This window comes from Abrus precatorius, unplaced genomic scaffold, assembly GCF_003935025.1.
Source record: "Abrus precatorius isolate BTA unplaced genomic scaffold, Abrus_2018 Scaffold2, whole genome shotgun sequence".
NCBI lineage: Eukaryota > Viridiplantae > Streptophyta > Magnoliopsida > Fabales > Fabaceae > Abrus > Abrus precatorius.
The window spans coordinates 36,185,346-36,199,018 of record NW_020874362.1 but is presented as its reverse complement, the minus strand read 5'-3'; the positions used below and the strand labels follow the sequence as shown (position 1 = coordinate 36,199,018).

The 13,673-nt window shown below is 30.3% G+C and overlaps 2 protein-coding genes across 3 annotated transcripts; both read right to left on the bottom strand.

Moving 5' to 3' along the window:
- Positions 1–5,222: 5,222 nt before the first annotated feature.
- Positions 5,223–5,762, bottom strand: LOC113860103 (chaperone protein dnaJ 20, chloroplastic-like). Its single transcript, XM_027492755.1, has one exon. The coding sequence runs from the start codon at positions 5,760–5,762 to the stop codon at positions 5,259–5,261; it is 504 nt and encodes a 167-aa protein (XP_027348556.1). The 3' UTR covers positions 5,223–5,258.
- Positions 5,763–9,520: 3,758 nt separating this feature from the next.
- Positions 9,521–11,272, bottom strand: LOC113859089 (non-specific lipid-transfer protein-like protein At5g64080). Of its 2 annotated transcripts, XM_027491904.1 has the most exons (3): positions 10,868–11,272; positions 10,433–10,459; positions 9,521–9,745 (listed from the first exon to the last, which is right to left on the bottom strand). In XM_027491904.1, exons 1-3 carry the CDS (start codon positions 11,208–11,210, stop codon positions 9,552–9,554), a joined length of 564 nt encoding a protein of 187 aa, XP_027347705.1. In that variant the 5' UTR covers positions 11,211–11,272; the 3' UTR covers positions 9,521–9,551. The 2 variants fall into 2 exon arrangements, with proteins under 2 accessions (XP_027347705.1, XP_027347706.1); XM_027491905.1 differs by lacking the exon at positions 10,433–10,459.
- Positions 11,273–13,673: the final 2,401 nt, after the last annotated feature.

Genomic DNA, 13,673 nt, shown 5'->3' with positions numbered 1-13,673 from the left:
ACAACTTTTAGAACTCTTAAAATATTTTATTATTATTTTAAAAGTTATCCTTAATAAGTTTTAATTTTTAAAATATTTTTAAAAAATGTCATTCACACTTTTTGATATTTTATAATTTTTTGATTTTTTTTATCTGTAAATTTCTATGTCTACATTAAAAAAAATTGTCAATAACAATATTTAAATCCTATATTTTTGTATATATTATTTTTAAATACTAGATATAAAAAACTAATCTGCACCTTATGGTTTCCCATTTAAAAAAGTAGCAGATAATCAAATTTGTATTGTGAATTTCTCCATCTTACCAAGGTCCTTTACTTGATCTAGTGCAAAAGTGGCACTTTTGTAAATTTTATCTCTAACATTTTTCGAAAAACAAAGATTTAATTATGTGACTATTTCCTACAAAACTATAATAGAAAGCGATCATTAGGCATTGGGTAAGTACCTTTTTTTTTTTAATTTTATGTGAATTTTTAATTTATTATGAGATAATAAAAAATAAAAATTTTATTGAAGATCTTTTTCTAATTTCTTGTTCTTTTCAATTGATAGTTTACAACTATTTTCAGCAATTCACAATCTTTTTTCTTAACTTTTTGTCTCATACATGTTTACATTAAAATAAAAATTGATTATATCTATGCTTATTTATCCTATTATATATTTAAAATAATAATGATTTTAATGAATTATTTTAAAAATTGTACAAAAGTATATCATAAAATTTATTTTGAATCACATAAAGTAGAAAGTAGACATTTTTATTTAATAAATAAGATGAATTTCTTAATGTTTGATTTAATTGAGTTTATCTCAAGATTAGGATTCTCTCCAATAAAAAAAATAGTATAATTAAATAATGTGTGTCATTCAATCTTTCATTTCATGTCTCATTGAACTATATTCAATATGTACAAATTTAAAGTACCGATACCTAATTGAAAAAATTTCAGATCACTCAATTATACCTTAATCCAAAATAAAGTCCCTTAAAAATACACAGAACATCAAGTTATTCTAAAAAAATTGTGAATATCAATTTAATTCTTCATAGTGTATAAAATAAATTAAACATCAATCCATCGATCAATCAGATTTCCAATTACATTGATGTATAATATATTTATAGCCGGGACCAAAATAATAGTATCACACACACATATATTTATTCCACGGAAAAATTAATTATTTTTTGGCAAGATAAACTTAAAAAAAAAAAAGAATCATGTTCATTATATTTTTATCTGATTTTCACTCTAATTATTCAACCTACTTCTTTATCATGTCCCTAATAAATATATTGTATACTTTTTGAGAACTAAATTACTATTTAAAACATTTAGATGATCAAATTAATATCCCTTATATCTTTTGAAAGCCATTTTGTACCAATCAAATAATTTTTTATCAGTAAAATAAACGCAAAATGAATCTTTTTTGTCGAATTTTCAGTCTAATTTGTCAATTACTTTTCTGTATCATGTCTTTTTTATTCATAGCAAAAAAAATAAAAAAGGTTATTGTCAATTTATCGGCATTAATCAATGAAAATGACATGATTTTGGAGATTTTAAGGTCCTAGGTATATGCATAAAATGACAAAAAAATATTTCTACTCCGGGAGTAACCTATTGTTAGCTAATGACAGCATTTCTTTGTCCCTTTCTCCTATCAATCTGAAAACCAGCACTAGCACTGCAATCGTATATTTACACACACACACCATACCCCTTTTTTGTTGCCTTCAAGCTTGCACTTCTTGTTCACCATTGATACTCCCCTTCCCTCTATGATGAGCCAGAAAAGCAGTAACAAGAAAATGAGAAAGGGTTTCATGTGCCACTCTCAGGCATCCATAGCAGTGTGCATGAGTACCCGTGATCCTCGATCTGTAGTTGTGCCTAGGAGGCTTGACAAAAGTGTTTTTCTTGATGATACCAGGTTGATCAACTATGCCAAGTACTCCAAACTTGTTCACTCTCCCATGCCTAATCGCATTCCAAAGATCAAGCTTCGTGGACAGGATCAAGATCAAGCCAATAAACCAAAGGAACTTCAAAAAACACCTACAGATAATGTCTTTCAGGTTAGTAAGTTCACATATTCTCCTCCACCAAGTGAGATATGCAAATGTCATTTTGTCATCAACTCATTTTCCTTTATATATTGTTTATCTTATGGAGTTTCATAAATTAAACTCCTTTCTCTTTGCTGTTTTCATAACACTAATTATCAAGGAAATGAGTAATTATTCTATGGTAGTAGTTCAAAATTTTAAATTAATGTTATTGAAACGAGTAATGCTGTATACACATTTGTTTCTCTCAACAATGCTTACGTCAAGAAAAGAGATAAGGAGATAAGAAATAGAAATGAGGGATGAGATTAATGGTGGAGCATGCAGAGATAAAGAGAAAACAGTATTGTAAAAATTGATGTGAAAAAAGTGTTGTAGGAATAATATTGTAGTAAATTACATTCACACTTCTTGATATTTAATTATATAATAAAGAAAAATATAATATTATATTATTACATAAACTAAAAAAATTATATAGAATAAAAAATGAAAGATATTAACTTTATTAAGCTTCACAGATGTGTTTATCTAATGATCAAGAAAGCAATCAAAATAAAATGTCATAAAAACAGGTCTATAAAGAATATATGAAATGGAAGTAGAGAATGGATTTTAGACTGATCATCATTCATAAATGTAGGTATATTGCTGCCTTTTCTACTACAGTAGGTATGGGGTCAACACAACTCACTAGACACTATTCCATTTTAACCTTTAATTTGATTATTTGTTAGATGAAGAGAATGGCTAGGACTATACAACCGGTAGTGTCAGGTGGATTCTGCAAAGAAACAAATTATCTCCATTATTTGTCCTCCTCATATTTGTCATTTGCAGAGGTTTCAAGATGTCTCACGTGCTTATTACTTGACCCTGTCCCATGCATATTCCGTAGAGAAAGAAGAATGATTATGTCCTTTTTATGCAAATGGGTTTTTAATTATTAGGTAATACACATGGATTTGGATGGTAATATTAGAGGCCACGCCGTTTGCCTTTGTCCCTTCTGCGTAAAATAACCCCTCTGAATAATTTGTTTTCCTTTCTAATTTATGGGTATGTGTCTTAGAGGCATATGGGTCACATATTATATATATTTTGAATGGAATAATGGAATCTCATATTCAAATCTCTTCATGATGTTTATGTGATATAAAAATAGCAATAAATTTCAATGGGGATAAGAAAATTTTATACACTTCATTTGTACTCTATCATATTTGAAATTTTATTACGACAAATATTGAAAGGTGTTAAATGCAGGTTGTTGTGATGCGGGTTGCTATTCATTGTCAAGGATGCGCTGGAAAGGTGAAAAAACATCTGTCCAAGATGGAAGGTATTCATCAGTACTAGTTCTACTTGCTATATTCTCCTAATAATCTTAATAATTCTCTAAATAACCTTCTTAATATTTTATAAAATTAATATCACATAAAAGTTAATTTATTTATTATTTTAAAATATATAATGTATTTAATAGTTTATCTATTAGTAATTAAAAGAATATATAGATATAAAAAGTAACTTTTAAAATTATTCATGCTAATTATATAACTTTCAGATTCACATGGTAAAATAGAAAATAAAACATTAAATAGGTCACTTATACGACAACATTAACATTTTGGTAATCTGAAATAAAATTTATATATAGGAATACATGCTCTAAAAACACTAAGAGGAGTCAAGGTATACATATAATAATGAAGAATGACCTACTAAACTTTTTTAAGTAGGAGTTTCTGTTCTGCATTCAAGTTAATTTGGGTCCAAATGACTTAAAATTATATTTGATGTTACAGCATTTGATTTTATTTTTGTAGTTTAAAAGGTACTAACGTAATTTTAAACCTACAATATCAGGAGTTACATCATTCAGTATAGATGTAGAGTCAAAGAGGGTGACAGTGATGGGGCACATTTCTCCAGTGGCAGTTCTTGAGAGTATTTCAAAGGTGAAAAGGGCAGAGTTCTGGACTGCTTGTTAAAGCACTTCAGAGTACCTTAAAGGGAAGCACAGGAGATGCAGATGCAGAGTCAAAATGTTTGAAATAGGCCTCTTCCTTTGCATTTGTTAACATCTTCATATGGTGGTGGACCTTGTGGTCCTCAACACAATAAAATTAGGGAATTGGGTGGGCAGTAAGCTGCTCTAGTCACTTGGTACTGGTGGTGATGTTCAATGACAATTTAATGTTATCTACCCCTCATTCCACTTTGCAATTTCTTTCTTTTATGCCCCTGTAGTTCTAGTTGCATTGCTTAAAACCGTTGTGAGAAAAAGCTCTTTCAGTTCTTGACTTTGAATTCTCTTTGCCATCAAAGTACACTGATATTGAAAATTTTCATAAAAATAATACAACAAATGAATGATAGATAGTATACAGTGCCTCCGGCGTTCAATTTGTCTTACGTCAAATACAATAATCACTAGTCATATTTATTCACCAAGGACAACTATGTCAAATACAAATACTTTCTGTTATTTAAGTTTTGGATATAGTGAAGTAGTTTCTCTCGAGGTACTAAGAATATTATCATTGATTTTGGTAGGGATGGTCCTTCAAGGATGAAGAGATATAAAAAAGGATAAATAGTATCAATAAAAACACGTTAAAAAAACGTAAATTCAAAGTAAAAATTATAATTAATAGTGTTTAAATAAATGTAGCTTTAAATAATCATTCAAGCGTTAGTTCAAACATGCAAAAAAGTTAATCATTGTGATGTTTGTGTACATCCTGCGTTTATTTTTTTGGGATATTACACTTCAACCAACTGAACTGTAAGAATCTTTACCATATTACTGAACCTTAGGAATAGAACAAATTGAACTTGTATCTGATATCTAAACCATGAAATAAAAATGATTGGTTTTGTAGAGCATAAGAATTTCAATTATGTTAATAATTACATGAAGAATGTTTTAATTATGTTAATAGTATTTAAACTAAATCATTGAATGTAAACACTTGCAAAGAGTATAAAAACAAATACCGAATTATTCCGTTCATTGCTAAAAGAATGCTTATATTTGGGAAACTGCAGACCCTTCTTCCCCCAAAACCAAATCATTATAGTTAAATGTACACGAAAGAATTAACACCCAAAACTAGACCAATTGAAGAATATCACATGAAAATAGCAACAAGCTCCAGAAAATGAGTCCCTATCTTTCATGTTTTGTCCTCATTCTGCTGCCCCATGAACCCCCTTTTTGTCCCATTCGTCTACGAGACCTTTTCTTCAACTCAATCACTTGCTCTTGCAACCCATTTCCCCATTTCTCATGATGATCACCAACACTCATTTTGCTTCTCAAACCCAATTCAGTATCATACTGTGCACGGAGCATAGGATTGGACAAAGTCTTGTAAGCTGCGTTTAGCTGCACAAACATCCTTGTTGACTCCTCTTTCCTTGAAGGATCATGGCACACATCAGGATGGTACTGAAGAGCCATTGATCTATAAGCTCTCTTAATCTCATCCATTGTTGCACTTCCTGGACTCAGTGACAACATTTTATACAAGTTTCCATGTGTTGTTGTGGCTCTGCATGAAACACCAAACTTCACATTACAAGTTCTTTGCTGCTTACTTGAGAGTGGGAGGCAATGAAATTGAGAGGGCTTGCAAATGCTTAGGCTTGAGCTTAAGGATAATGCATCCATTGCTGTATTCAATTGTGTGCCTTTCTTTGATCTGAGAAAATGGGTTCATCAAATTCACTTACATTTATAAATGTGTTAAGAAGGAGCCTAGATGTTGCTACGAAGAAGCCTCGCTGTTTCTTTCAACACGTAATGATAACGATACCTATTATTTTATGTTGATTTATAATTTTCTATACACTAGTGGAAAACAACGTTGAAATTTCAAAGAAAATTTTAAGTGTTAACTTTATAATAACACCATTTTGAACCGGTCAATTATCATACATTCGATATTAATTACTTTGAAGTATAGAAAGCATTAAAATAATTTTTAACTTTCCTAACAAAGTCTTTTGTATGTACACAGTTAAGAACTAAACCCTTTATTAATATGTTTAAGGGATAAAGGCATTTACTAACTAAACTTTGTTAACAAAAGGATAACTAGTATATAATTAATTATAGCTATTACTTGAATAATTAAAGATTTGTATTGTATATAATAACTATTCCTTTATTTTTATTTATTTTATTTTTTGAAATGTTACTCATATATTTTTATTTGTTTATAGGAAAAAATTTTATTTACAATAATGTTCATGTATATATCAGTACACTTTTAGATTTATTTATTTTATTATATCGTAGCAACTTACACATTATTTATTTATTTATTTTTGTTCTTTCTTACTTCATGCAATACAGCTAGCTAACGAGTGGATGATAATCATTTTCCATATGATTAATGTATAGAATATGAACAAGCTGTGAGAAATGTAAAGTTACTAGCTAGCAACCATGTTTGACTGATTTAGTCAATGTGTTTATTTCTTAATTTTGCATAGGTGGCCGGCAGGGTCAAAGTGGATTTCAGTTGGATAAGTCCAACTGGTATTTTCCTAGGAAACAGCCCTATTAAGACAAAACTGGTTCGTGATTGGCTATTATAGAAACACCATTACACTAGTTTAGTTCAGTTTTCTTAAATTTTTTAAAATAAATTCGAATCAAACTATCTCCATTAAAATTAATTTGTTTAATTGGGTTTATATATTTTTTAAAAATTAAGTTAAAATTGCTATTAATTAAAAATAAATTTTTATTTTTAATAAAATATTTACGTTTGTTATCATATATTATAAAAAAAAAACTCCAATTTTGATTAATAAATTACACTCTTGAAATATCTGTTCTCGACCATGTTTTGCTATTTAATTTCTTCTTTTTCTAATGCTTAGAGATGTCTTTCATTTTTGCAGCATGAATTGATTACCCAGGAACACCATGCCAGAATTTTCACACTGAAGTAGAAAGAAAGGGCAACCTCAATCAGCATTTTTATTTTTATTTTTATTTTCTGTTGATTGTGGCAACTACAGTTTTGCCACCCAACACTATTGTTGGGGTATTTTATTGTTGATGCCTTAGGCCCACAGTACCACATTATTTATGTCTTGCAATACTTCATTCTTAAGTGATGTTTTTGGTTTTCACAGGCCCAAATACTTGCAAGATTTCTGCAATACTATTTTATATCATTCTATTTTTACAAATTTTTCTACCATGTTATCTTTTTCTCTCTTGGTATATAACATCATTAATCTTATCACACACTTTTCTCTATTTTCTTCCTACGTATGGTTGTTATAAAAAAATGTTGTATAATTAATCTTGTACAAAAGTAATTTCTTTTTTTTAGGGATGAGATTCTGATACTACTATTTTATATCATACTAATGTTAATGTCTTCTCATTCTTTGTGATCAATTAATATATCCCTTGATTCGGTAGGTGACTGAGACTGGTCCAATGCTAAGATATGTAGAATGTATGAAGTTTTCTCATATGGATGTATTCAGCATAATGAATGCATAGTGTGTTTAGTTTTACATTCAAATGCATATGAAATTGCGTTTACTTTAATATTATTAATTATAAGTTATACATTGAATCTAAAATTATAATTTTTTTAACACACGCATGGGTATATCTAAACATATTTTGTTGGAAGAGAAATGCTTGTGTAGCCAGGGTACTTCTTTATCTTTACCACTATTGTGTGATGAACTGTTTTTGTTGGGACTTCTTTTTGGTGATCTGCAGTGACTTCTTTAAGGTTGTCTTCCTATTCTTATCATATTTTGCAATCATGGTAGGGACACTTTTGTACACAAAATTTCAGCATAGTTGTTGATTGAGTTTAAGCCCAATAAATATATAGATAAAATAAAAAGAAAGAAATAAAAAAATAAGAGGTTAAAAAATAGAGTAAAAATAAAATTATAAAGATTTAATATTTAGATGAGTTGAAATAAAAAAAATTTGCTTATTTAAATGAATAAAAAAGAGAATAAAAAATAATTAGATTATATTAAAATAATTATAAAATTACACTAATTTCAATAAACATTTTTTATTATATTTTCTTAATAGAATTTTTTTTTTTTTGGTATTATACAAATGTTTTAACACCACTCCCCCTCCCACTTCTTTTTTCCTCTCATCTAAACACCAAATTTTCTCACTCTTTCATTTTCTTCTCTTCCCTTGTTCACTCCTTCAATCCAAACCTTGTGTAAACAATCTTATCTTACATGGCTTGACTCCTTGACCATAGTAAAAACATGGCTTGACTCAAAGTTATGATTTAAAGTATCTTATCTTTTCAATGCCAAAAGTCTAAAAAGAAAAAAAAGAAAAAAAAAAGTTAACTACATTTTTAACATTATCTTCTTAACACACTTTTTACTATTAATTAAAATTTATTAAAAGTCACAAATTTATAAATCGTACTCTTAATTCAACAATAAATTTTAACGAATTAAAAAATTGTATCGCTAACACTCTAAAAAAAGGAATTGATCATATCCTCATGCTTTTCATGATTGAAGATAACTTAAATTATTATTATTATTATTATTGACCAATTTTACATAAATTTAAACTCAAGTAAGAATTATGTTGAAAAAAATGTTGAGGATGCTCGGTCTTTCCATATTTTGTTTTCTTGAAAATTAGTGTATGCCATACTTGTGGAACCATGGCATTGCACCAACACGATTTTGCGCAATAACTATTATTAATGAGCAACTTCTTCTGTTTAAGCTTTGCAAAATAAAAGAAAAAGTTCTTGCATTGCATTGCACATTCGCTCTCTTTTTATCACGCACGCGCCGAAAAGTGGAAAGCACAGATCAATGCAGCAATGCCTTTCTGCCTAGAAAAAGGGCCACCGCATGGCAACTACACAGCTTCATTGACAATAAAGGTCAGGTCTACACCACAAATAGCACATCCACTTGGTGTGTTTGATGGCAGGTTCAAACTAGCATTAGCTAAATCATTCAAACTGGCATTAGTTAAATTAATTAAAAAATTTCAAAACACACACTACGGCACCAATGATACCTAATTTAAATCAGCCAAGCTAGCTAATGATTTTGCAAAAAGATTAGTTGTGGTGGCTATGGAAACTATGATTAAATAGGAACTCCTAGCACCATCTGGTAGTGTTCATTTGAGCCATCTTGCTACAACATATGTCCTTCCTTGTGACTGTGGCACATGTACTTGTCATAAAAAACCAACCACCACAACAACACTTGTGTTTGTTATATAATAAATAAATAGACTTATATATATGAAAAAAGGTACAACCTCAAAATAGGTTCAAGTCACTCACAGAATGAATTTTATCTACTTTTAAGTCAAACATAGAATAGCAAGATCTCCAATGGCAAAACCCAAAAAACATAAAAGTAGTCTCTTCTGTCATCTCTCTACTCTCAAAATAGCACGAAACTCATCTCAAAAGCCTGAGATTGTAGCTACCAATAGGCAAACAAGCAAGGATCCAACTGAAATTGGGAATAGTGCTGAAGCTGAGTTCCCTTGAGTTGGTGCTGGTGCTGGAGATACCTCATTTACAGGACCATTCAAACCAGCAGGAGCAGCTGCAGGAGATGTTGGAGAAGATGAAGATTGGGGAGGGAGGCCTCCAGCTAGAAATAAATAAAATAATATTTCAATTAGAAACACTAATAATGTCTGAGTCTAACACCAGAATCAAAATGATCAAGATTTTTCATACAACAAAAGTAAATTACTAATGCATACACACTATATGTGATAAAAATGAATATATAGATGGAAATCCGGCATATTTATTTGGCATGCAGAAGATATTGATGACAACTTTTGGCTTTCAAATTTTACATTTTTGTGCATCTTGAGAATACAATACATACATTACAGTACTAACAATGAAAAAAAAAGTTGCAGATTAGACCTAAATGGCTAACAGATAACAGCAAGACAATAACAATAATAGACACGCCCATATCTCTGTTTAAATTATTGACAATTCTTTAACATAATTGGCAGAATTCTTTGTAATGGCAGCAATTGGTAGACCCCATGATGTTTGGTAGACAGACAGTGCAAATAAACAGCAAGTGCAGCAGAGGCCACACAACCATACAAAAATATAATACAGTATAATGATGTTTAATTTTAAATTATCCAGAGTCTACGAAATGAATATCTAGAAGAAAACCACAAAATCGAACATAAAACATGTGATCCCCTTTGCCTTTGTAATTTTGTTCCAAAATTGAACATAAAACCACATATCAAGATTTGTAAATCATACGAAGTTAAAAAAAGAGGATGTTAAGTGATAAACATACCAGGGGCAGCAGCAGGAGTTTCAGACACTGCAAAACAACAAAGCCATGGTAACTGACATGAATACAGAAAAAAAAAAAAAAAAAAAAAAACTCCAAAAGGAAAAGGGTGAAGGGTAGGAATAAAAGATCACTCCTCAAAATCAAATGTACACAAACAAAAAAATAGGACCAGAATCTTCTCATGCACTTAATTAATAGAGCGGTGTAACAAAAAATAAGGACAAAGGCAAAATTAATAGATTTTTTAAATAAAAACTGTTGAAACCTATTGTTATTAGTCTTGAATATTTCTCACCCGTGTTAGCGAATGGCATTATGTGACTGATTCATCTCACACACCCATAAAAATGAAAACTTTGATAAACAAAACTATCCAAAACACAAATCAGAGAAAAACCCAAATGGGGGGAACAACTAAAAGCAGAAAAAACTCACATCCACAGTTAGTAGCAGAAGGAGCAGAGACTTTGCAAGCAGCAGGAAGAGTGGTGGCCTTAGTGACATTCAAGACAACACCAAACTGAGCACTGCTTTTGAATGCCTCACAGAGACACCCAGGAGCGGTTTTGAGCACAGACTTCAAGCCAGAACAACATGCACCCTCTGGTTTTGTAGTGGTACTTCCGTTTGTAACAAAGGACAAGCAATCAGCCATGGTTAACACCAGGTTTGAACAATCCACAGATGGTGCTGGGGCATTATGGGATGAAGCACCTTGACCGAGATCAATGGCCCACATCGCCAGAACAAAGAGAATCAGAGAGAACTTTGATGCCATTTCTTCAGAGAGAGAGAGAGAGAGAATGAGAAGAGTAGAGAAGCAAGAGTGAAGAAGAGGAATGAATGTATCACGCAGGAGAAAGGTTGGGTTGTAGGGAGTTAAATAAGAATGTAAAACCGGAAATGGTGACATTTTATTTTGAAAATTAGCAAAATGCAACTGAAAAATCTTTTTTATTAAAACATTGGTTGAATAATGTCTTTTTTTGTGCAAATTCAAAAACAAAATAGTCTATAAAGTGCTAATTAGAAAATATTTAGTTTGATTAATTTGAGCATAACAAGTAATGATATTTAATGATATAATAATACTAAATTAATTGACTCGATTTTGAATTAAATTGAAAAATATTTCATGTTTATTTTTATATTAATTATATACAATACTGGTTAAATAATATTCCCAAAACATTGCTTAAAAATTTGAAAAGTTTGAAGCTTTGACGAGAGTTATTATTCCAGAGAGAGAGAGAGAGAGTGGGACTTTTTTTGAAAAGGAAGCGCCGAAGGGAGAGTTACTCTGGCATGTGGCCACAGCATAAAGTGGATGAAAACGCAGGTGTCCACGTGTCATGTATGTAGTTCACCTTCTTCAAAAGTTTTCAGGTGCATTAATCACAGTACTCTGATGCTTTCTGTCAACGTGGATTACCACTTTCATTTAGTTTATGAAACTGAGATTATTCATTAATTTAATTTTAAAATTAATATATTTATTATTTTAATCTTTTAAGTTTTTAATATTAATTATCGGTTGTGTTTAACATACTGCTCTCATTCAAAGTTGATTTTTAACGATAACACGTTATTTCACAATTGTAAATATATAAAAAAGAAAAAATAAAAACTATCTTAAGTTAAGTAAATAGAAAATGAATATTAATAAGATCATGTATATATTAAACCTGTGTCTTTATTTTTAGGAATTATATTAAATAAATAAACGGTAAAAATAGAACAGGGGACCTAGAAATTCCAATCAAATCCTGTCCCTACCAACGAATTTGAATAAAAGTTTAGAATGTAAAATTTCAAATCTACAGTGTTAGGTGTTTATTTCTGGGTCAACCAGTGTTAAGTGTTATTGAGGACAGAGTATGAAACCCATGATGGATCTATTCCTGATTCTTCAGAGTCTCCCAGCCGTCAAGAAAATGGACAGGGCACAGTAAACATGCCAATGAAATTAAAGAAAAAGGAATTATATATTTACATAACATTTTTTTATAATTTATTTGTTTTTTTTTAAGTCATACCCATCTTATTATTACTTCTTCTCTCTCTTTTTTTCTCTTTATCTAAAAAGAATGTTCATTTTTATTATTCAATTAACACATCTTAAATGAATATCATGCATTACGTGATAATTTCATAAATTGAGCCCCTCTCATCCACTGCTTTGAGCATGATTATTACTCAAGGGAGTTTCTCTTTGATTCGTTTTAATGGATGAGCTTATAGAAAAAGAAATCCAATATAAAATAATTGGAATTTCATTTCTAAGCTTGCTTTATCTTCTAGGCTATTTAAATGACAAATATAGTAAATTTGGATAAATATGAATAATGTATCTTTCTTTAAATTGAAAATAAAAAGGAGAAAAGTGGTGTGAAGTGAGCATGAATGGTTCACATGATGATCTTCAACTTCAATGATATTAGTCTGGTCCCCTAATCAAAATGTTTCCCATGTTAGTTTTCCAACCATGCTTTTATGGACTATGTACACACATTATTATTCATATTCTATTAAATGGTTTAGCATGGAAAGCAGAAGCCACAAACAGAAGCCACAAGAGGACATCAAATGAATAGTGATAGAGGTGGGGAAAGAGAGAGAAGGAGAGGTGTTCAAAGTTCAAATTTGTAGGAAAAGACTTGGAATTGTTTTGTAGACGGTAGAACATTGTTGTGCACTGGACATGATGAAAAGGAGAGGTAGTACTTGGCAATTTTCTTTATTTATTTGCTTGAAAACTTTTGACTAAAAAAACAAAATCTTTGAAAGTAGTAGAGATGCACATAATGATGAGATGGGTCCGGCGAGTGCAAATGATTATAATGATTTGGAATCACAAGCACCGGCAAAATTAGTGACAATAATGGAAGCAAATTCCACAATCCTCGCCAAAAGGATGCAACAACACTTATTAGAGCTTGTGTTGTTGTGTGCTTTAGAAAGCAAATTAAAGAGAAAATGAGAAAAGCTATGAATATAAATTTAGACGATGGAGCTGGACTCAGCGTTATTTGAAGTGATTGCATTGTCAACCAGCAATTTCCCACAATCATTTAGGGAAAAGCTGAGCTCATTTTGGACCTCCTTAATTAATTTTTGTGTATTTTATTGTTCAAATTATGTGCCTCACTTCTTGATTTTCAAACCCTCCCATGCATGCTTAGATGATGCTTATGATGTATTAGTTAGATGATAGGGCCCTTTCACACTTTAGATTATATTA

Bases quoted from the DNA above. Each gene is read 5' to 3' on its own strand.
- LOC113860103 (XM_027492755.1), bottom strand. From the start codon at position 5,762: ATGGATGCATTATCCTTAAGCTCAAGCCTAAGCATTTGCAAGCCCTCT.
- LOC113859089 (XM_027491904.1), bottom strand. From the start codon at position 11,210: ATGGCATCAAAGTTCTCTCTGATTCTCTTTGTTCTGGCGATGTGGGCC. The intron at 10,460-10,867 runs GTGAGTTTTTTC...GTTGTTTTGCAG, and splicing joins TTCTGCTACTAACTGTGGAT to TGTCTGAAACTCCTGCTGCT. The intron at 9,746-10,432 runs GTATGTTTATCA...ATTTATTTCTAG, and splicing joins AACTCCTGCTGCTGCCCCTG to CTGGAGGCCTCCCTCCCCAA.